The sequence below is a fragment of the Anthonomus grandis genome, chromosome 17 (assembly GCF_022605725.1).
Source record: "Anthonomus grandis grandis chromosome 17, icAntGran1.3, whole genome shotgun sequence".
Lineage (NCBI taxonomy): Eukaryota > Metazoa > Arthropoda > Insecta > Coleoptera > Curculionidae > Anthonomus > Anthonomus grandis.
This window is the reverse complement of record NC_065562.1, coordinates 16719229-16743687: the sequence shown is the minus strand read 5'-3', so window position 1 is coordinate 16743687 and position 24459 is coordinate 16719229. Positions and strand designations below refer to the sequence as shown.

The 24459-nt window shown below is 35.8% G+C and overlaps 1 protein-coding gene across 3 annotated transcripts; it reads left to right on the top strand.

Moving 5' to 3' along the window:
- Positions 1-659: 659 nt before the first annotated feature.
- On the top strand, positions 660-22263 carry LOC126746514 (transcription initiation factor TFIID subunit 2). 3 transcript variants are annotated; one of them, XR_007663910.1, is made up of 22 exons: positions 660-773; positions 831-883; positions 948-1111; positions 1255-1471; positions 1524-1673; positions 1725-1903; positions 1969-2137; positions 2186-2414; positions 2469-2668; positions 2731-2939; positions 2993-3232; positions 12356-12505; positions 12561-12660; positions 16774-16943; positions 17006-17130; positions 17265-17516; positions 17630-17849; positions 21043-21376; positions 21430-21666; positions 21725-21942; positions 22081-22154; positions 22200-22263. XR_007663910.1 is itself a non-coding variant. In XM_050454817.1 (21 exons), the coding sequence occupies exons 1-20, from the start codon at positions 728-730 to the stop codon at positions 21938-21940; spliced, it is 3660 nt and encodes a 1219-aa protein (XP_050310774.1). In that variant the 5' UTR covers positions 660-727; the 3' UTR covers positions 21941-21942; positions 22081-22263. The 3 variants fall into 3 exon arrangements, 2 of the variants coding, with proteins under 2 accessions (XP_050310774.1, XP_050310773.1); XM_050454817.1 differs by having other exon boundaries at positions 22081-22263; XM_050454816.1 differs by having other exon boundaries at positions 22035-22263.
- Positions 22264-24459: the final 2196 nt, after the last annotated feature.

The following is a 24459-nucleotide window of genomic DNA, read 5'->3' as shown; positions in this document are numbered from 1 at the left end:
TACCGTCTACTTAAGCCAAATAATGAGGGTAATATAAGTCCGGAAGGTGCACAGGGGGCACAATTGGTTTCCCCACCGTTCGCTAGTTCGGCTCGTATTTTATGCAAAATTGCTTGTCAACCTGTAATCTTCCACTTAAAGTTTGGTAATTGGAAATTCGCTCCATCCATTCGTCATACTACGGTGTAACTAAGTAAGGTGCCGCGAGGGCATTATGGAAACTAAAAAGGAAATTACGCGACGCGTTCGACACATTTAAGAGTTATTTGTTTAATTTAACGTTGATTAATTTATTAATTAATTATTGAGGGACCCAAAAAGTTGCAACTGACAGTAATTATGGCGGTTAAACTGACACTGACAAACGGGATTGGTTTGATGTAGACGTCGCCATCTACCGGGTTTTTATAAAGCAGTTTTTTGTGCCTTAAAGAAAACTGTAGTATGAACTTTTACACTTTAGGCATTAAATTACCATTATTTCAGCACTTATCATCAATTAAATTAATGCCTGACAATAATTTTTTCATAGAAATATACGCAAAAACATCCATTATGTATTATTATGATTCTTGATCATTTACAATTGAAACTGTCATACTTGTCACTTGTCAAACTGTTGTCAAAGTGTCAAAAAATAATTCAAAACGTAAACAAACATTTTTTCAAAAAAAATGAGTGAATAAGTGGAAAAAATCTGCAAAAATCAACTTTAGGGGACTGCAACATGAAGCAACACAAAACCGGCGATAATGCCCGACCTTTTAAATTAGGTAAAGCCATTGATGAACCCTCTGCAAGGATAAATAATTTTTTTTTTAATATTTTAGCCCATCAAATCCTCAGTCTAACTGGGATAAGTTTCGAAAGAAAGAGTATTATAGTAAGTACAACCTAATTTATATTATATTAAACTCAGATAAACACTCTATGAGCACTTTTCATAGGGCTTCGTTGAACTTACAGTAGTACCAATCAAAGACACCTTAAGAGTAATCAAAATCAATTCCAAACAAAGCAGGATCTACAAGGTACTATTGAACGATCAATATGAGGCCCATTTTCAGTATTTTGACCCATTTTTGGATGTGTGTCAAGGTGATACAGACACGTAAGTACCAACACGCTTATCTTAAGCTAAAAAGTGCTTGTTTTACCACTAAACTAGCTTAGACCCTTTGAAAATGTACCCATTTAAAGTTAAAGCATTTTTTAACCAGTGTTCCCTAATTAAGAGAGTATTTATTTCATTAGTCGCAGCCTAGAACAATTCTCAATAAACCACTACAATTCAGCACTAAAAACAGACCCAGATAACAGTGCTGGAGAGCTAGTGATCACAATACCACCGGAAGCAATACATTTAGTAGCAGAAGGCACCGCTTTAAGGGTGGGAATTGAATTTTCCCTGGAACAACCTCAGGGTGGCATCCATTTTGTTGTGCCCCAAAAGGAGGGCACTTATGCAGAAGTACTTTTAGCAAAAATTTACCAAAAATGGAAATAATTCACTGGATTTTTAGAGGGGGGTTCATATGTTCACTTACGGGCACCAAAACTCTTCGCGGTTATGGTTTCCTTGCGTGGACAGTTTCGCCGAGACTTGCACTTGGAAGTTGGAGTTTACGGTGGACAAGGATATGACCGCTATATCTAACGGGGATTTGATCGAGGTATGGGTGGTCGGAGCGGTAGAACAATTTTGTGATAAAGTGTTTGTTTAGGTGGTGTTTACTCCTGACATGCGAAGGAAAACTTACCATTACACTTTGAATGTGCCCACTTCGGCCCCGAATATTTCCTTAGCGGTGGGGCCTTTTGAGATTTTCGTGGACCCATATATGCATGAGGTGACCCACTTTTGTTTGCCCGGCATGTTGCCTTTGTTAAAAGTAACCACCAGGCAAGAAAATTTCTCTTATTTATTTAGAAATATTTGTTCTATATGACAAAGAGGATATATTTCAGATATATGCATGAAGCTTTTGAGTTTTACGAAGAAACTTTATCAAACCGCTACCCATATTCTTGCTATAAGCAAGTGTTTGTTGACGAGGCATATGAAGATTATCACTCTTATGCCACCATGAGCATCTTGAGTGTTAATTTGCTGCATTCTGCTGTCATTATTGATCAGGTATTGAGGCCTATAATCCCTAAGGAACCCTTGAACATAATTTTTTAGGTATATATTACTAGGAAAGCCATGGCCCAGGCCATAGCAGAACAATTCTTTGGCTGTTTTATTGCCATGCAAAGCTGGTCCGATATGTGGCTCAATAAGGGAATCAGCCAGTACCTGTGCGGTTTATATTGCAAAAAAAGCTTCGGAAATAACGAATATCGCGAGATGATTCACAGCATGTTACAGGACATCGTTAAATACGAGGAGGAGTATGGGGGAATCATTTTAGGTGGGTTATTGGCATATTGTTGTAAGATTTTGTAATTTGGCAAAAAAAAATTAGATCCAAGTCAGCCGCCCGCCCCTTTAACTGTCGGTGGAAACCCCGCGCAAACGACCCAAAGTAAAAACGAGGAAAAGTTTTATTTTTCCATCAGGAATCTACACACCATGTCCCCCATGTATATTGAAACTTTACATAAGAAAGCGATGCTGGTCATGCGAATGTTGGAGCATAGGATCGGGCTGGAGTTATTGTTGCAAGTAAGTGTCTTTTCCGTTTGGTTGGTGTGAAATTAAAGTCCCTATTTTGTTTTCTATATAAGGTATTTAATAAGCAACTCTCGTTAGCCACAAACGCAGCCTCCCAAAAGATCGGCAGCGGCCTATGGGGCCACATGTTAATCAGCACAAACGTCTTCACGAAAGCGATCTTCACCGTAACCGGTAAGGATATGGCCGTTTTTATTGACCAATGGGTACGGACGGGGGGACACGCTAAATTCCACTTGACGTCCGTTTTTAATAGAAAAAGGTTTAGCCACATTTAACCCGGACTTTTGTTTCCTTCTTACCATCATATTGTAGGAACACTATCGAGCTGGAAATAAGACAAGACGCGACGTCACAGTTGGGCATAAGAAAGTACGTGGGGCCGCTGTTGGTTACTCTGCAAGAGCTAGACGGCACCTTCAAGCATAATTTACAAATCGAGAATATCGTGGTGAAGCACGATATCACTTGTCATTCGAAGAGTCGCAGGAATAAGAAGAAGAAGATTCCGTTGTGTACTGGGGAGGAGGTCGATATGGATTTGAGTGTAATGGAGTAAGTATTAGTGCGATTTGTTTGATAAGAGGCTCAAATTTATCCTCGGGAAGTTTTTTATATTTCGGTAAAAGAATCGTGAAAATGTATTAAGTGGTTTCGGAGTTATGAGTAAAAATGTTTGATGATTAATAAGAATTTTGATTTTATTGGCTCAGACCTTGCTGCACAAAATTGCCTGTATCTCAAGGAGTTGTTGAAGTACAAAAGTCGTTCTGATATTAAATTATCCGTTAAGGAGGGTGCTTTTGTGCGGTATAAGTCTTTTGAGAATGTTCCAATTATTTCGTCAAATATCCTCAAAAATTTATGAGAAAGTTTGCAAAAAAAACTTTTTTACCAAAACTGTCCTAATTGCCCAAATATTTAACTCAAAATGACGTTTTTACCCTCAAATCGATCCTCAGGAACCTGTTTATATTTAAATCAAAGAATCATGAAAATATTTTCAGCGGTTCCAAAGTTATGATTAAAAATGTTTGATAACTAATAAAACTCTTGTTGTTTCAATGTGGGTTTGAAAAGTTCAAATTTGTTGCCTCTCAGACCTTGCTGGACTAAATTGCTTGTAACTTAAGAAGTTGTTGAGGTACAAAAATCGTTCTGATATTAAATTATTCGATAAAAAGGGCGCTTTTTTGCAGTAAAACCCCTATGAGAATGTTTCAATTATTTCATCAAATATCCTCAAAAATTGATGAGAAAGTTTGCAAAAAAAAACTCCTTTACCAAAACTGTCATAACTGCCCAAATACTTAACTCAAAACGACGTATTTACCCTCAAATCGATCCTCAGGAACTCGTTTATATTTGGGTGAAAGAATCATGAAAATATTTTTAGTGGTTTCAAAGTTATCATTAAAAATGTTGGACAAGTATTAGAAATCTTGTTGTTGCCATGTGGGTTTGAACAGTTCAAATTTGTTGGCTTTCAGACCTTGCTGGACTAAATTGCTTGTAACTTAAGGAGTTGTTGAGGTACAAAAATCGTTCTGATATCAAATTATTCGTTAAGGATGGCTGTTTTTTACAGTAAAACCCTTTTGAGAATGTTCCAAATATTTCGTCAAATATCCTCAAAAATTGATGAGAAAGTTTGCAAAAAAAAAGTCTTCCACCTAAACTGTCATAACTGCCGAAATATTTAACCCAAAACGACGCTTTTACCCTCAAATTGATCCTCAGGAACTCGTTTATATTTAAATTAAAGAATCATGAAAATATTTTCAGCGGTTCTAAAGTTATGATTAAAAATGTTTGATAACTAATAAAACTCTTGTTGTTTCAATGTGGGTTTGAACAGTTCAAATTTGTTGGCTTTCAGACCTTATTGGACTAAATTGCCTGTATCCCAATGAATTTTTGACGTACAAAAGTCATTTTGATCATATATTATTCAGGGCACTTTTTTGCAGTAAAACCCTTTTGAGAATGTTTCAATTATTTCGTTGAATATTCGCAAAAATTTAACAAAAAAATAATATTTTAATTAAAACAGACTTATTTACCCAAAACGACGATTTTGCCCTCAAATTCATCCTCAGGAACTTCTTTGTATTGATATAAAATAATTATGAAAATATTTTAAACGGTGCCAAAGTTAGACCCAAAAATGTTTGCTAATACATCAAAATCTAATTTTTTTTTAAAGTACAAGTTTGGTTAGACAAATTAGAAGATCAATAGCGAATTTTTCCTGAATATTCCAAGGAACATTACTGGAATGTTCCCCTAAGGGTCGGTGTGTGATTTTTTTAAAATTTTGCCAATTTTTTGGGTTTCTTACTTAGTCAAGTAATCAGAGATGTGATATGTTTTAGATACTCAGGTTTAGTAGTTTTTGAAAATTTCCAAATAGTTGAACAAATTTTTGACTTGGAAAATCGCACAAAAAAGAATTGAAGATTTTTTTCTAATTTTTTTAATTGTTTCCATATCCCTTATACTAGTGGAGCAGATGATAATGTCCAGACACTTGCAATTTTTCCCAATTAAACATTTTTCTCTTGTTTTCAAATGCCTGGAATAAATAATTGACTACTATTCACTTGCCTGGAATTACTAGAAAAACAAGGAGGATTGACGATATTTTCTTTTAAATTTTTTGCCATTTTTTTCAAATTTCTTCTACTGGTTAAATAGCTGATAATTTCCAGGCACTTGAAATAATTACTCAACTTTTCCAGACAGTTGAACTTTTTTTCGAATATTTTTAACTGCCTGGAATAAATAATTGACTACTCACCCACCTGGACAAGAAAACGTATAGATTTTCTTTCGTCCGAATTGCCTGGAAGAGACAACCGATTACTTTAATTCCCTGGAAAAAAAAAATTAAGAAGTTGTATCCTTCTGTAGATTTTCCAGGCAGTTAACCCTATTTTTTCCCCTCTCAACTGCCTGGAATAATCAACTCTTGCCGTCAACCAACAACAGTCTAAATTTTTTCAACTGCCTGGAAGAAACTATTTACTATCAATCTGCCTGGAATCAGAAGAAAATTGAATATGTCGTCATTTTTTGGAGTTTCCTGCCAACAGCTAAAAAATTGATAATTTCCAGGCACATGCAGGAATTTTCCAATATTTGCAGCCAATTGAACGTTTTCTGTTTGGTTTCAACTGCCTGGAAGAAACAATTGACTTGCCTGCCTTAAACTGCAAAAAACTGACATTGAAATTGACTTTGTAATGTTTCAAGTTTTCCAGACCGATTTCTCTGTGTTTAATTGCCTGAAAGGGACAATTGATTACTCACCTGCCTGGATAAGACCCTCACATCCTTCCCAATTCGCAATCCGTTACTTTAAATTGAAGTTATTGAGCTTAAGCTGGATTTATGCCTTTGCTTCAAAACTTTGTACGATGGCACTCATATAGTATCTGATTTAAAAAATACATTAATTAGAAAAATCAGTAAATCGACAATTTTGTTGTAGCAGTTAAAATATTGTTTACTTCCAGGCAATTGAAGAAAATTTCCAGACAGTTTAACATTTTGGTCTGGAAGAACCAATCTGCTTTATCCATCTGCCTAGAATCATCAGAAAAGTTTATTCATAAAAATCTTGTTGCAATGTTGGTTTGAAAAGTTCAACTTTGTTGCCCCTCAGACCTTGCTGGACAAAATTGCCTGTAACTTAAGGAGTTGTTGAGGTACAAAAATCGTTCTGATATTAAATTATTCGATAAGGAGGGTGCTTTTTTACAGTAAAACCCTTATGAGAATGTTCCAATTATTTCGTCAAATATTCTCAAAAATTAATGAGAAAGTTTGCAAAAAAAACTCCTTTACCAAAACTGTCATAACTGCCCAAATATTTAACTCAAAATGACGTTTTTACCCTCATATCGATCCTCAGGAACTCGTTTTTATTTGGGTGAAAGAATCATGAAAATATTTTCAGTGGTTCCAAAGTTATCATTAAAAATGTTTGATAATTAATAAAAATCTTGTTGTTGCAATGTGAGTTTGAACAGTTCAAATTTGTTGGCTTTCAGACCTTGCTGGACTAAATTCCTTGTAACTTAAGGAGTTTTTGAGGTACAAAAATCGTTCTGATATTAAATTATTCCATAAAGAGAGCGCTTTTTTACAGTAAAACCCTTTTGAGAATGTTCCAATTATTTCGTCAAATATCCTCAAAAATTGATGAGAAAGCTTGCAAAAAAAACTCCTCTACCAAAACTGTCATAACTGTCCAAATATGTAACCCAAAACGACGTTTTTACCCTCAAATCGATCCTCAGCAACTCGTTTATATTTGGGTGAAAGAATCATGAAAATATTTTCAGCGGTTCTAAAGTTATGATTAAAAATGTTTGATAATTAATAAAACTCTTGTTGTTTCAATGTAGGTTTTAAAAGTTAAAATTTTTTGCCCCTCAGACCTTGCTGGACTAAATTGCCTGTAACTCAAGGAGTTGTTGAGGTACAAAAATCGTTCTGATATTAAATTATTCCATAAAGAGGGCGCTTTTTTACAGTAAAACCCTTTTGAGAATGCTCCAATTATCTCGTCAAATATCCTCAAAAATTGATGAGAAAGTTTGCAAAAAAAACTTTTTTACCAAAACTGTCCTAATTGCCCAAATATTTAACTCAAAATGACGTTTTTACCCTCAAATCGATCCTCAGGAACTCGTTTATATTTAAATCAAAGAATCATGAAAATATTTTCAGCGGTTCCAAAGTTATGATTAAAAATGTTTGATGATTAATAAAAATCTTGTTGTTGCCATGTGGGTTTTAAAAGTTCAAATTTGTTGGCTTTCAGACCTTGCTGGACTAAATTCCTTGTAACTTAAGGAGTTGTTGAGGTACAAAAATCGTTCTGATGTTAAATTATTCGATAAGGAGGGCGCTTTTTTACAGTAAAACCCTTTTGAGAATATTCGAATTATTTCGTCAAATATCTTCAAAAATCGATAAGAAAGTTTGCAAAAAAAAAACTCCTCTACCAAAACTGTCATAACTGCCCAAATATTTAACCCAAAACGACGTTTTTACCCTCAAATCGATCCTCAGGAACTCGTTTATATTTGGGTGAAAGAATCATGAAAATATTTTCAGCAGTTCCAAAGTTATGATTAAAAATGTTTGATGATTAATAAAAATCTTGTTATTGCAATGTGGGTTTTACCAGTTCAAATTTGTTGCCTCTCAGACCTTGCTGGACTAAATTGCTTGTAACTTAAGAAGTTGTTGAGGTACAAAAATCGTTCTGATATTAAATTATTCGATAAGGAGGGCGCTTTTTTACAGTAAAACTCTTTTGAGAATGCTCCAATTATCTCGTCAAATATGCTCAAAACTTAATGAGAAAGTTGCAAAAAAACTTTTTTACCAAAACTGTCATAACTGCCCAAATATTTAACCCAAAACGACATTTTTACCCTCAAATCGATCCTCAGGAACTCGTTTATATTTGGGTGAAAGAATCATGAAAATATTTTCAGCGGTTCCAAAGTTATGATTAAAAATGTTGGATAATTAATAAAAATCTTGTTGTGGCAATGTGGGTTTGAACAACTGTCTGGAATAATCAACTGTTGACAACAACCAATAACAGTCCCAATTTTTTCAGGCAGTTAAACATTTTTTTGGGTATTTTGAACTGCCTGGAAGAATCAATTGACTACTCACCTACCAGCAGTAAAGAAAACGTACAAAATTTGATTGGCTGAACTGCCTGGAAGAGTCAACCGATTATCATAATTTCCTGGAAAAAAGACGTGTTTTCTTTTGGAGATTTCCCAGGCAACTAACCCCCTTTTTCCCCTCTCAACTGCCTGGAATAAACTTTAGATGTCTTGTTGGAAGAATAATGAAAATTCTGGATAAGATCAGATTTTTTTTCTGGATAAATGATGATTTTTAAAACATAATATCTAAGACAATACTTTTGTACTTGGGGGAATTTTAACATCAACTTTTTTAATTTATCTAATGCTATAATGGATACTTTTTGATCTATTAAGCCTACCAAACTAGCAATTTCTGACCATAACTTAGTATATGTTAATAGGCCTCTTAATATAAAAAAGCACCTCTTAGAATATTTACTTTTAGATCATATTAAAATTTTAATTAACTAAATGTCGAATATGTCGTGGTATCAAGTTTTATGTTAAAAATCAATCCGGATTTTAAACAGAAAGGCACGCTTAACCGCTGAGTAATTTTTTGCTTTGTTTGCCAGTTTTTTAGGTACAGTATTGGCCATAATAGTTTAAACTTTTGAAAATTTATTATATTTCGTGTGCCTTTTAATTAGCATTTTATTTTCTTTTATAGTTTTAAGTTGTTGTTTACGAAAAACTAGTGTTAATTAATTTAAATGTTGACAAAAATTTAGCACCAGTAGCAGTTCCGAATAAAAATTAAAAAAATGCTGGACAAAATACTTGGAACTAAATGATTTTTATTTAAAAACGACATAAAATATAACTTATTGAAACCATAATATTATAATTAATATTTGGTATGGTAACCCTTATAGCATTAATTACTGCCTGCATTCTTCTGGGCATTGATTCAATCAAATTTTCAATTATTTGTCTGTCAATGTGAGTCCAGGCTTCAACAAGCTTATGAAATAGTTCATCAGCATTTTTGACTGTTCCAGATGCCCGAATTTTGCGATCCAGATGTTCCCATAAATTTCCAATCGGGTTTAAGTCTGGACTCTGGGCCGGCCACTTTAAAACTGTGATCTTTTCTTGGTCCAACCAATTTTGACGAATGTTTTGGACCGTTATCATGCTGGAATACAAAATTTACTGGCATTGGCTCAAATGTGTAAGGCCGAGTTTACATTGGTATAGTTAGTTGTACCACTTACTTGTACAAGTATATCTAGGACAGTTCACATTCGCTAGTGGACAAGGTAGGTGTTTACACATAAAAGTAATTATTCGCTAGCCAGTTCCCAACGTGCAGTAGATGAGATGACTCCTTTTCATTGCCGGCAACATGCTTTGGGCATTTCAAAATTAATAATTAAAAATCGCGTTAAAAGAATAAATGTTTAAAATATCGAGCATTTTAATTGAAGAAACTATTAGTTTGATTGAAGAAGAAGAATGTCGTCCGAAAAGGATATGGGTTCGAAGGTGGATAGATAGAAGAGGTACAAGAGGTGCATCCGCTCTTCTTTTAAAAGAACTTCGTATGGAAGATCCTGAAGAATATAGATTATGCCTTCGGTTGACACCGAGTACATTTAATGACTTACTGAATATGGTTCTGCCTAGAATTCAAAGAAACGATACACTTTTAAGAGACGCTTTACCAGCACATGTTAAATTAGAAGTTACCCTTAATTTTTTGGCAACTGGAAATAGCTATAGAACCCTTCAACATTTTTTTCGAGTTCCAAAGACGTCAATATCGAAGTTTGTACCAGAAGTTTGCGACGCAATTTATGATGCACTGAATAAGTATATAAAGGTAAGTTAAACATAATTTTTTTCTTATAAATGTATGTATATATTTAAACATAGAACCATATGAAATTAATGAACACATTATTACGTGAGTAAAATGAAATCAAGAATACAGAACGAAAGTGTACAACTTAAAGTTCGTTTCGACCTTTTTTTTTAAATATTCGAGACGGAATAATTAATATTTTCAAAGGTTACATTTTCAAATTGCAAATTATTATTTGTTGATGTGGTAGACGATGATGATACATTCTGTTCTGAAGTTGATTGCAATAGTTGGTATCCAGGAGTCGAGAATGATTGCTGTTGTTGGTCAAGAGGTGCCGGTGGTAAATCGTAAATTGTTGGAGATAATAAAGGTGGTTGCTGTACAGGAGATGACATGCAGAGGTGAACGCTGTTCAGAAGACGGTGCCGACGTCGACGGTAGTTGGTATCCAGGAGATTGCGGCGACTGCAACGGTGGTTGGGTTGAATAGTTTGGACCCCAATAGGTTAGGTTATATCCATATATCTTCCAAAAGCCTCAAATTCATCTTCTTCATTACCAAATTGCAGTAAGGAACAATTAATGTCACAAAGCTCTGAAACTGCGGTTGATAAATCCTGGTATTTTTTTTTGATCCCGCTAGGGAACTGCGTGCTATTGCTTTCTGAGAAGCTGTTTTAAGGTTTCGAACTTCAGAAACTACAGATGTTGTAGTAGTTTGAAAAGTTCAATTTGATGTTTCTTTAGAAGTACCAGGTTCCGATTCCAGTTCGTTCTTCGTATTTTCTTCATTTTGTCTAATTGGCTGCAAAATCTGAAAAGAAAAAAAAGGGAAAATTAAAATATTATAATCGAACATTGTTCTTCTGTCTATTGAGAATGATTATTACGATTCAGGTCCCTTCTACTTTAGAAGCTTGGAAACAGATAGAGAGGGGTTTCCAAGAAAGATCTACTGCTGATCTGATGCTATCGACGGTAAGCACATATTAATTCAAGCTCCTCCAAACTGTGGAACAGAGTTTTTCAACTATAAAGGACATAATAGTATTGTCCTCATGGCAATTACAGACCACAATTACTGTTTTTTCTATATCGATGTTGGATGTAATGGTATTGTATCCCATGGCAAGAAGCAAGAATTTACTAATTTTATTAGTGTTATCAAAAAACAAATACCTATATCTACTAATATGAGTTACGCTGTTAATTATTATTATTATTATTATTATTTAGTACGTTTCCATACTATCACATTACCACCTCCATGTTTAACCATATAGGTCGGATAAACTTTTTCTTGAGTCTTTCACCTTTCGGTCGTCTTACATGAAGTATTCTATCACTGGAAAACAGATTGAACTTAGATTCGTCACTGAATAGCACTTTTTTCCAATCTTGTACAGTCCAGTTAAGATGATCCATTGCAAATTGTAGGCGTAACTTGACATTTTTCTTCCGCAGCAAAGGTTTTTTAGCAGGTCTGTAGCTGTCAAGTCCATCAGAACACAATCGCCTTCTTACCGTTCTTGCAGAGATATTGGAAGGCTCATCTTCATTTAATTTTTGTAAAATTTTGGAGGATGACAAAAATGGGTCATTCTAGGAAATATTTAAAATTCGCCTATCTACACGGGCAGTCGTGGCTTTAGGTCTTCCAGTGCTTTTACCTGGTACCACATTTCCAAATATACGATATTTCATAATTATCCGTGATACGGTGTTCTTAGGAACGTTTACTCTTTGAGCAATATTACGCTGCCTAACACCCTGATTGTAAAAATCTTAAATTCTTTGGCGAATGTCGCTGGAATAGGCCTTGCCTTTTCCCATGGTAATACAAAATAAAATAAATAAAAATAACCTACTTGCACACTGGTGTGTCAAAGACTGCCTGTAAAATACATCTTAATTATAAAAAGTTCCAAGCATTTTGTCCAGCACAAAAATTTAAAGTATTACTTATTGCCGGAAACAAAATAAGGTTGAAATTGAATGAATTGAATTGAATACTTTTTTGTTTAGTTATGTTTATTGATTGGATGTACAAAAATAAAATATAAATTTAAAACATTGGAAAAATTTTAAATTTTTAAAAGTTTTATGGCCAATACTGTATATGATCTTCATACAATGTAAGTTATTCATTTTCTCACCAAAAGACTAAAGAAAGTTTTTTTTTGTTAGTGATTCTCCAGTTTTATGGATCAGACTGGACCCGGAAATGACCATTTTAAGGTCCGTGGTGATCGAACAACCGGACTATCAGTGGCAATATCAGTTGCGGCACGAGAGGGACGTCACTGCCCAAATTGAGGCCATTTATGCTTTAGAAAGGTGCGTTTTTGTACCTGTTGATTTTTTTAAATAATAAATTAGTGTTTTTTTCTAGGTATCCCACACCTGCTACCCGATTAGCACTCACCGACACCATTGAAAACGAACAGTGTTATTACAAGGTGCGGTGTAAGGCCGCCCATTGTTTAACTAAGGTATGATGCTCATTTTGATTGATATACTTTGGGAGAATCATCATTTTCTCACTCAAGCTTAAGAAATTTTAGATGTTGAAAATCTTCTGATCTTTTTTTTAAATTTTCTCTTTAAAGTTATGGAAATTGTTAAGTAGAAGAAATTTGGGAGAAAATAGCTATTATTTCAAAAAATCTTCAATTTTGTTTGTAATTCCAAGCAGGTGGATAGTTAATTATTTTTTCCAGCCAGTTGAAACATTTTTCATTTAATCTACATTTCTTGAGTCAATTTTTTTAAAGGATTTCAGATATAATTTTATATTCTTCAGGCCTTTAAGTCCCGTAATTTTACATGAATTTGAAGCATTTAAAGTAGGAACTTACGATGTTCCTTTCTGTAGTTTCTAGTTAATACATACGGTTGTCAATAATTGTTATAAGCAAAACCAAATGTTTAAAATATCTTGTTTCTTACAGGTAATTGAATCCAAACACAAAATTGTTATACTGCCTGGAAAATGGGAAAATTGCTTTAAATGCCTGGAAGTTATCAATTTTTTAACTGCTACAATAAAATTGTCAATTGGCTCCAAAAAGTGTCAAAATCTTCAATTTTCGTTATAATTCCACACAGTTGGATAGTCAGTTGTTTCTTCCAGGCAGTTGAATCCAAACAAAAAAATGTTCAACTGCAAATGTTGAACATTTTTTTGTTTGGATTCAACTGCCTGGAAAAATTGAAAAATTCCTTTAAATGCCTGGAAGTTATCAATTTTTTAACTGCTACAATAACATTGTCAATTGACTCCAAAAAGTGACAAAATCTTCAATTTTCCTTATAATTCCACACAGTTATATAGTCAGTGGTTTCTTCCAGGCAGTTGAATCCAAACAAAAAAATGTTCAACTGCCTGGAAAAATTGGAAAATTCCTTTAAATGCCTGGAAGTTATCAATTTTTTAACTGCTACAATAACATTGTCAATTGGCCCCAAAAAGTGGCAAAATCTTCAATTTTCGTTATAATTCCACACAGTTGGATAGTCAGTGGTTTCTTCCAGGCAGTTGAATCCAAACAAAAAAATGTTCAACTGCCTGGAAAAATTGGAAAATTCCTTCCAATGCCTGGAAGTTATCAATTTTTTAACTGCTACAATAACATTGTCAATTGGGTCCAAAAAGTGGCAAAATCTTCAATTTTCCTTATAATTCCACACAGTTGGATAGTCAGTTGTTTCTTCCAGACAGTTGAAACCAAACAAAAAAATGTTCAACTGTCTGGAAAAATTGTAAAATTCCTTCAAATGCCTGGAAGTTATCAATTTTTTAAGTGCTCCAATAACATTGTCAATTGGGTCCAAAAAGTGGCAAAATCTTCATTTTTCCTTATAATTCCACACAGTTGGATAGTCAGTTATTTCTTCCAGGCAGTTGAATCCAAACAAAAAAATGTTCAACTGCCTGGAAAAATTGGAAAATTCCTTTAAATGCCTGGAAGTTATCAATTTTTTAAGTGCTCCAATAACATTGTCAATTGGGTCCAAAAAGTGGCAAAATCTTCAATTCTCCTTATAATTCCACACAGTTGGATAGTCAGTGGTTTCTTCCAGGCAGTTGAATCCAAACAAAAAAATGTTCAACTGTCTGGAAAAATTGTAAAATTCCTTCAAATGCCTGGAAGTTATCAATTTTTTAAGTGCTCCAATAACATTGTCAATTGGGTCCAAAAAGTGGCAAAATCTTCAATTCTCCTTATAATTCCACACAGTTGGATAGTCAGTGGTTTCTTCCAGGCAGTTGAATCCAAACAAAAAAATGTTCAACTGTCTGGAAAAATTGGAAAATTCCTTCAAATGCCTGGAAGTTATCAATTTTTTAAGTGCTCCAATAACATTGTCAATTGGGTCCAAAAAGTGGCAAAATCTTCATTTTTCCTTATAATTCCACACAGTTGGATAGTCAGTTATTTCTTCCAGGCAGTTGAATCCAAACAAAAAAATGTTCAACTGCCTGGAAAAATTGGAAAATTCCTTTAAATGCCTGGAAGTTATCAATTTTTTAACTGCCACAATAAAATTGTCAATTGACTCCAAAAAGTGGCAAAATCTTCAATTCTCCTTATAATTCCACACAGTTGGATAGTCAGTGGTTTCTTCCAGGCAGTTGAATCCAAACAAAAAAATGTTCAACTGTCTGGAAAAATTGTAAAATTCCTTCAAATGCCTGGAAGTTATCAATTTTTTAAGTGCTCCAATAACATTGTCAATTGGGTCCAAAAAGTGGCAAAATCTTCATTTTTCCTTATAATTCCACACAGTTGGATAGTCAGTTATTTCTTCCAGGCAGTTGAATCCAAACAAAAAAATGTTCAACTGCCTGGAAAAATTGGAAAATTCCTTTAAATGCCTGGAAGTTATCAATTTTTTAACTGCCACAATAAAATTGTCAATTGACTCCAAAAAGTGGCAAAATCTTCAATTCTCCTTATAATTCCACACAGTTGGATAGTCAGTGGTTTCTTCCAGGCAGTTGAATCCAAACAAAAAAATGTTCAACTGTCTGGAAAAATTGTAAAATTCCTTCAAATGCCTGGAAGTTATCAATTTTTTAAGTGCTCCAATAACATTGTCAATTGGGTCCAAAAAGTGGCAAAATCTTCAATTCTCCTTATAATTCCACACAGTTGGATAGTCAGTGGTTTCTTCCAGGCAGTTGAATCCAAACAAAAAAATGTTCAACTGTCTGGAAAAATTGTAAAATTCCTTCAAATGCCTGGAAGTTATCAATTTTTTAAGTGCTCCAATAACATTGTCAATTGGGTCCAAAAAGTGGCAAAATCTTCATTTTTCCTTATAATTCCACACAGTTGGATAGTCAGTTATTTCTTCCAGGCAGTTGAATCCAAACAAAAAAATGTTCAACTGCCTGGAAAAATTGGAAAATTCCTTTAAATGCCTGGAAGTTATCAATTTTTTAACTGCCACAATAAAATTGTCAATTGACTCCAAAAAGTGGCAAAATCTTCAATTCTCCTTATAATTCCAATAATTCCACACAGTTGGATAGTCAGTGGTTTCTTCCAGGCAGTTGAATCCAAACAAAAAAATGTTCAACTGTCTGGAAAAATTGTAAAATTCCTTCAAATGCCTGGAAGTTATCAATTTTTTAAGTGCTCCAATAACATTGTCAATTGGGTCCAAAAAGTGGCAAAATCTTCATTTTTCCTTATAATTCCACACAGTTGGATAGTCAGTTATTTCTTCCAGGCAGTTGAATCCAAACAAAAAAATGTTCAACTGTCTGGAAAAATTGGAAAATTCCTTCAAATGCCTGGAAGTTATCAATTTTTTAACTGCTACAATAACATTGTCAATTGACTCCAAAAAGTGGCAAAATCTTCAATTCTCCTTATAATTCCACACAGTTGGATAGTCAGTTGTTTCTTCCAGACAGTTGAAACCAAACAAAAAAATGTTCAACTGTCTGGAAAAATTGTAAAATTCCTTCAAATGCCTGGAAGTTATCAATTTTTTAAGTGCTCCAATAACATTGTCAATTGGGTCCAAAAAGTGGCAAAATCTTCATTTTTCCTTATAATTCCACACAGTTGGATAGTCAGTTATTTCTTCCAGGCAGTTGAATCCAAACAAAAAAATGTTCAACTGCCTGGAAAAATTGGAAAATTCCTTTAAATGCCTGGAAGTTATCAATTTTTTAACTGCCACAATAAAATTGTCAATTGACTCCAAAAAGTGGCAAAATCTTCAATTCTCCTTATAATTCCACACAGTTGGATAGTCAGTGGTTTCTTCCAGGCAGTTGAAACCAAACAAAAAAATGTTTAACTGCCTGGAATAATTCGAAAATTCCTTCAGATGCCTGTAAAAGATCAAGTTCTTACCTGATACGAAAAAGAGACTCCGAAAGTCTCAAAAACGTTTATTCCTGGCATTTCAAGTCACTTTTAGTTATTTTCTCTGGAATATTACGACACTTCTTAAGTCTCCGTACTGATCTAAAGTCATTTTCCAATTAAATCCTGGCATTTCTTAAAGGTTTTCCTCGTCTTCTTCTTAACCTACAGGTAGCTTATTTTCCCCAAAAAGCCACTATACTTCCACCTTTTTTCCAGGTAGCAAACGCAATGGTGGCAAACTGGGCAGGCCCTCCTGCCATGTTGGCAATTTTCCGAAAATTCTTCGGATCCTTTGCCGCCCCGCACATCATCAAACAAAACAATTTCCAGAACTTTCAGCACTACTACATCCAGAAGAATATTCCTTTGGCAATGGCCGGATTACGGTACAAAAATCCCGTAATAAGTGTCGATTTAATGGGTTAAAGTTTAATGGTTTTTTTTTCAGTAACAATCATGGAATTTGTCCTCCCGAGGTCGTGAGGTTCCTGCTGGACCTCTTCAAGTACAACGATAATTCGAAAAATCGCTTTTCCGATAATTATTATCGGGCGGCCCTCATTCAGTCCTTGGGTAAGTCAGAATACGGAATTTCTGTAGATTGTTATCTGATTGTAGATTGTTCGGCGGTACGGATGAGATGACGGAAACCACATTACCGAAACGTCGGTCAAAACGGGAAAAACTTAAATTTCAAAGGTTTTCAGGTAACACCATTACCCCGGTGGTGTCGGTGGTGTCCCAGGGGGCTCCCATAACCGCGGAAAACCTAAGTGCGGACACAAAATTAATTTTAGAAGAGATCACGCGACTATTGAACCTGGAGAAGGCCCTACCGTGCTACAAATACACCGTTTCCATCGAATGTCTTAAGGCGATCAGGAAATTGCAGTGTTACGGCCATTTGCCGAGCAGGGCCACTTTATTCAAATTTTACGCCCAGTACGGACATTTTATCGGTAAGTCATACTTTCCAGATGATTTTCAAAGAGTTTTGCTATGATATGGCAACGGTGCCGTCGCTTGTTGCCCAACAGTAAAAAAAAATTGGCATTTTCGCTCTATATTGTAGATGTGAGGATCGCGGCTCTGGAATGTCTAGTGGAGTTCGTAAAAGCCGACGGGAAAACGGACGATTTGAAGTGCGTCCTGGATATTGTAGAAACGGACTGTGATCCTGGATTGAAGCATAAGTTGCTCCAGATTTTAGTGCGGGATCCGCCGTTTAAGAGGGCGCACCGGTCGAAATTGGACACGCCCGAACTGGTGGAGCGGATATGGAATAATGCCAAGTAAGTTTTGATTTTTTTGTTGTTGTTGCACGGTATATTTGAAGAATGTCCCGATAATATACAGTTTTTGACAAGCAACGACGTGCTTTAGCTTTAAATTTTTGAGTACAGTTGGCAACAATGGAACAAGGTTAGCTAATTTTTTTTATGCTGAAAACGTATGGATATTTCAGGAACGACTTTTGTGAAATTAACATCTAATAGAAATATGAATAGCGGCGTTGCAAAAATCCTGGATATTCAAAAAAAATATTCAACTTCATAGGGTTCTTTGATGTTTCTGCTTGGCAACAGTGGAATTCTATTATAACAACAGTCAAGAATTGGAAAATCCTGATCCATGGTTTTACTCGAGAATTACCACTGTTGCTAAGTCTATATTAAATACGTTTTTAACCGTAAATCAGCGATACTTTGGGGGGTTTTCAGCTCAATTTATCCCCGACACTGCAAACCACAAAAAAAAATTCTTACTACAAACGTACGCCACTGGCTTCTCCTTCCAAGCACATTTCGCAACACTGTGTGTTCCTTAATCGCCCTGGCTCAAGACGAACGTCAAGCCAAGGTCACTTCGAAGGTCGAGTAGATGTTCAAATGACATCGAAATCAGAGTCACGCTGAATGTCAAGTCAAGGTCACGTCAAGGATCAAATTAACAATTAAGTCAAGGTAACCTCCGAGATCAAGTCGAGTTCACGTAGATCAAGTGAAGAAAATTTCGATACGTCGAAGTGATCCAAGTGAAGATCACGTCGAAGGTTAAGTCCAAGGTCAACTCATAGCCACGTCGAAAATCAAGTCCAAGGTCACTTCGGAGGTCAAGTCAAGGTTCAAGAGATCACATTCAGGACAAGGTCAAGGTCCCGTTGGAGGTCAAGTCCAAGTCGAAAATCAAGTCCATGTCATATCACGTAGAATGTCAAGTCAAGGGCATGTCGGAGATCAAGTCAAACTAAACTTTAGGTACAGGTTGAAGTTTAAATCAAGGTTAAGTCGAAGGTCAACTCTATGTTCAACGTCGAAGATCAAGTTCAAGGTCACGATAATGGTGAGTCCATGCCACGTTCAAGGGCCAGTCAAGGTCACGTCGGAGGTCAATTCCGAGTCGGGTCGAAAGTCAAGTTCATGTTAAACCGTTAAAGATCAATTCAAGGTCACGTCGGAGGTCAAGTTCAAGTCATGTCCATGTCAAATCACGTCGAAGGGCAAGTCAAGATCACGTCGAAGATCAAGTCCAAGTCAAGAGCACGTCAAACTTTAAGTACATGTTGAAGTTCAAGTCAAGGTTAGGTCGGAGGTCAAGTCTATGTGCAAGTCACGTCGAAGATCAAGTTCAAGGTCACGTCGATGGGCAAGTCAAGGTCACGTCGGAGATCAAGTTCAACTCCAAAGTCAAGTCAAGGTCACATCGGAGGTCAAGTTCAAGTCAGGTCGAAGATCAAGTTCATGTCAAATCGTTGAAGGCCAAGTCAAGGTCACGTCACAGCAAGTCCAAATCACGTTGAAAGCCAGGTTAATACCAAGCCAAGGTCACGTCTAAGATCATGTTAAAGGTGAAGCCAAGGTCACGTCGGAGGTTAAGTTCAAGTCAGGTCGACAGTCAAGTCCATGTCAAATCACGTCGAAGGTCAAGTCAAGGTCACGTCGAAGATTAAGTCAAATTAAACTTTAGGTACACGTTGAAGTTCAAGTCAAGGTTAGATCAAAGGTCAAGTCTGTTCAAGTCACATCAACAGTGAGTCCAAGTCACGTTGAAGGGCAAGTCAAGGTCACGTCAAAGATAAAATTCAACTCCAAAGTCAAGTCAAGGTTACATCGCAGGTCAAGTTCATGTGAAATCGTTAAAGTCAAGGCCACAAATCACTTTGGAAGCCAGGTCAATACCAAGCCAAGGTCACGTCTAAGATCATCTCAAAAGTCAAGTCAAGGTCACGTCGGAGGTCAAGTTCAAGTCAAATCGTTGAAGGCCAAGTCAAGGTCAAGTTGAAGTCACGTCGCAGGTGAAATCCACCTTATCCTAATAGTCAAGTCAAGATCACGTCGGTGGTCAATTCAAATTCACGTCGAAATTTCAGTTCAAGGTCAAGTTCCTGTCTAAGTAATGTCGAGGATAAAGTCCAAGTTTACATTGAAGGTCAATTTAAGGTGACCTCGGAGATCAAGTTCATCTTTGTCTAAGTCACGTTGAAGGTCAAGTCAAGGTCCTGTCGGAGGTCAAGTCCAAGTGAGATCGAAACTCAAGTTCATGTCAATTCACGTCGAAGGTCACGTCGGGGTCAAGTCCAAATCACGTTGAAAGTCACGTCCATGTCAAATCACGTCGAAGGTCACATCGGAGGTCAAATTCAAGTCGAGGTCACGTTAAAATAAACTATAGGTCAAGGTCACGACAAATATCAAGTTAACGTCACGTCAGTAACCAAGTTTAAGTCACGGCGAATGTAAAGTTTAAGGTCATGTCGAAAGGCAATTCAAGGTTACGTCGAAAGTAAAGTGAAGATCAAGTCCAAGGTCACGTCGAAGGTGACCAAGGTCATGTCGAAATCAAGACCTCGACATGACTTGGATTTGACATTCAATGTGATTAGAACTTGACCTTGACGTGATCTGGAATTGATGTTCGACCTGAATTGGCCTCCGTCGTGACCTTGGACTGACCCTCGATGTCGTTTTTCTGACTTTACTTGACCTTTCTTTGCTAAAACTGTTTTTTGATCTGAGTGTCAGTCAAGTCAAGGTTACGTTGAAGGTCAAGTTCAAGGTCACGTTGAAGGGCAAGTCAAGGTACTGTTCGTTAGGTATGAATTAAAACACTCGACAAAAGTACTGACTGATTTATTTTCACACTTATATACACTAAAAACGATCACATAAGACTACTTACTACAACTTACGCACTAGATTTAAATTACGCGCCAATATTTCGAAGGGAACTATCAACTGGCCTCCTTATATACTCGGCAGACCACTCTTCCAGAAGATTCGCTAAGCTTCCATGAACCTCCAGAGATGTCGCTCACTTGCATCACACCGGAATGACGAAGAATATAATATAGCCGGTATTCGCGGCGTTGCCAATACCTAAATAATTATAAATTCGTCACAACAATGTAGATTGTATTTAACCACTATTGCCTACCTCTGAATCCTTTGCCACCGCACCGTTGCCAAATTTCTCTTCAAATTTTAGCGCCACCCTCCCGCACGACAGCCGTCTACGTTGCGACTGGGTGGACCTCTACTACACCCTCTACGGTAACAGACGGCCGGTGTGCATCCCTCTGCCGGAACTCTCCGGCCTAGTAAACCTCGCCAAACCGGACATCAAGAAAATCAAGACGGCCATACCGAAACTCGCACATGCCGACAACAGCGCGACAGTGGCGGCGGCAGAGATCAAACGAGAACCGCCGTCGAAGGTTCCGGAAGCCACGGAGGTGGCGCCCTCGAACGTCATCGTTGACGCTAACGCGGAGTGTATGAACGTTGATGACGTCATTGATTTGGTGGAGGCGGATGTTAAGGTGTGTTTTGAAGGGTGTTTTTTTTTTTTTTTAGTTTAAGGGTTGTTACTTAGGTGGAGCCTAAGTCGGAGCCTATGGACGTGGTTTCAATAGGGGAAAACGTGATAAAACAAGAGCCTAAACAGGAATACTTCTCGGATAATTCGGTGTCGTTGCCCGGTATGGGTCAGGCCGGACCCATAGGGTTCGAACCCGGGATGTTTAAGAAGGAAGAGGGTCCGGGAAGTGTCGGGAGTATCGCAGGCGGGAAGCATAAGGATAAAGACAAAAGTGACCCGTCGGGAATTAAGGTAAGCCACTGGAAACGGGGTGCGATTAAGGTGATTGGGATCGTTTCAATTTTACTAGTTGAAGAAGAAGAAAAAGGACAAAAAGAAACACAAGCACAAACACAAACACCACAAGCACAAGAAAGAGAAGGACCCGAACAATAGGGCGAAAGTGAAGGAGGAAGTCACTCCGTCGACCACGCCCACTTTCGTTAAGGAGGAGACGTTGAGCTCGACTGACTCCACCGCCAGCCCCAATCCTGGAAGTGTCGGCGAAACGGTTCCGTTTGTATAAAGGTTCGAGGTTATCAAATAAAGGGTTTAAATAGATACAGGGTGTCTTATTTTAATCAGTATGTTCCTTTGAATAATATTCAATTTTCTTCCAGGCATTCGACGTCATTTTTACGATCCTAAAGGTCGTTTTTGTTCCAGGCTTTTAAAGACGTTTCCTGTCTAATTCCAGGGATTAAATCATGTCATCCTTGCCTTGCAACCATTTTTTCAAGGTTAAGCTGATTTTTAAAACACGAAAATTGTCACTTTTTTTGTAGGGGTCAAGGTCAAAAGAAAGTCAAAGATCAAAGGCCTAAATAAATCGACTTTCTTCGAGTAGAATCTATTTATTTTTAAATATTATTGATTACATAGTATAGTGTGTGCCTGTCGGGATAAAATATCATGTTATGTACAATGTAATAGTGAAAAAACGTAAATTGTAGGTACTTAAATAAAAAAAAAAAAAGAAAACATAATTAAGCCCCCCTAGGGGCTTTTTTTTTTAAATCGTAATATTTTACAGCTACCACTGGTTACATCAGATCCGTGTGTCTTCTCGCGTAAACAAAAAAACAAAACGGGAAAATTCCTCCCTCGTAGCAGGCGATTGTTTTTTGCTCTAGTTTTATGAAAAAACGAAATACCTACGTCCCGCTACGATTTTCCCCAAAAAACTAAACTAAACAAACAATTTTACAACAAAACTTAAAAAATAACATCTTAACAATGACTTGGCAATGGCGCATTTGGAGTGTTTGTGGTCCGGTACGTGTGTCGTAGATTGCTGCAAGCTGTGGTACGCCACTGACTATTGTTTTAATGCACCTTCATTTTTAGCAGTGACGTACAGGTTGAGGAACTTAACAGTTACGTTATCAAAAGAACATACATTTTTTTTAATGTACGCCAGTGGATTTTTTTGGTGTAAAAATGTGAAAAATTAAATAGAAGAAAAGGAGGAAGTGGTTTACCACTGTTTTTTTTGTATTTTTCGTTTTATTTTCAGTTTTTAAACGAACGCCACTGGTATTGTAAATCTTCTTTTTTTTCTTTTAAAAAACCGGGAACAAACAATGTCGAATGCGCAAAATCAGTGGCGTAACGTTTTCTTTTAAATTCTGACAAATATAAATTAATTTTTTAAATTTGAATAATTTAATTATCAGTGGCGTTCAAGGTATGCATTTTTTTAACTGGCAAAATCAGTGATAATACAAAAAAAATTGCCATATTAGTACATTCGGCACCAGAAGAGTACAATTTTAAAAAAATCAAACGTACGCCACTGTGAGTATTTTCTGAGAAAAAAAATCGATCAAAAAATTTACCAAAAAATCAGTGGCGTACAATTCAGGAAAATTAAAAAAAAAATTAACAGACGCCACTGCAGACACAAAGGAAGAAGAGAAAGGTGGGTTGGTAAATCAAATTACAAAACCATTGGCGTACAGTTCCAGAAAAACACACGCCACTCAAGGTTTTTTTTTTTTAAATCAAATGGGAAAATTTACAAAAAATCAGTGGCGTGCAATTTTTTTTCTTATTTTTCAAATGCACGCCACTGCAGTCACATTAATTTTTTAAATGGAAATCAAACGAAAAAAAATTACAAAAAAAACAGTGGCGTACAATTAAAGAAAATTGAAAAAAAAAATCAATTTTTCAAATATATGTAAATAAAATCAGAAGCGTCGAATTTAGGAAAATTAAAAAAAAAATTAACACACGCCACTGCAGACCAAAAAAAAAAAGAAGAAAAAGAATAAGGTGGGTTGGTAAATCAAATAACAAAACCATTGGCGTACAATTGCACAAAAAAAATATTTTTTTTTCAAACACGCCACTCAAGGTTTTTTTTTTGAACCAATAGAAACCAAATGGGAAAATTTACAAAAAATCAGTGGCGTGCAATTTCTTTTCTTATTTTTCAAAGGCACGCCATTGCATTCATTTTAATTTTTTAAATTGGAAATTAAACGAAAAAAAATTACAAAAAAACCAGTGGCGTACAATTGAAGAAAATTACAAAAAAAATGAATTTTTGAAATATGTAAATAAAATCAAAAGCGTCGAATTTAGGAAAATAAAAAAAAAAAAATTAACACACGCCACTGCAGACCAAAAAAAAAGAAGAAAAAGAATAAGGTGGGTTGGTAAATCAAATACCAAAACCATTGGCGTACAATTTCACAAAAATATAATTTTTTTTATAAACACGCCACTCAAGGTTTTTTTTTTAACCAATGTAAATCAAATGGGAAAATTTACAGAAAATCAGTGGCGTGCAATTTGTTTTCTTATTTTTCAAATGCACGCCACTGCAGTCACTTTAATTTTTTAAGTTGGAAATCAAACGAAAAAAAAATACAAAAAAAACAGTGGCGTACAATTAAAGAAAATTCAAAAAAAATAAAATTTTTCAAACATATGTAAATAACATCAGAAGCGTCCAATTAAGGAAAATTATGAAAAAAAATGTAACGCACGCCACTGTACAAAAAAGAAGAAGCAAGGGTGGGTTAGATAAATCAAATT

Coding starts and splice junctions, on each gene's coding strand:
- LOC126746514 (XM_050454817.1), top strand. CDS start 728: ATGAAGCAACACAAAACCGGCGATAATGCCCGACCTTTTAAATTAG. Junction 17,131..17,264: donor GGCCCTCATTCAGTCCTTGG/GTAAGTCAGAAT, acceptor AAAGGTTTTCAG/GTAACACCATTACCCCGGTG. Junction 21,667..21,724: donor GTGACCCGTCGGGAATTAAG/GTAAGCCACTGG, acceptor CAATTTTACTAG/TTGAAGAAGAAGAAAAAGGA.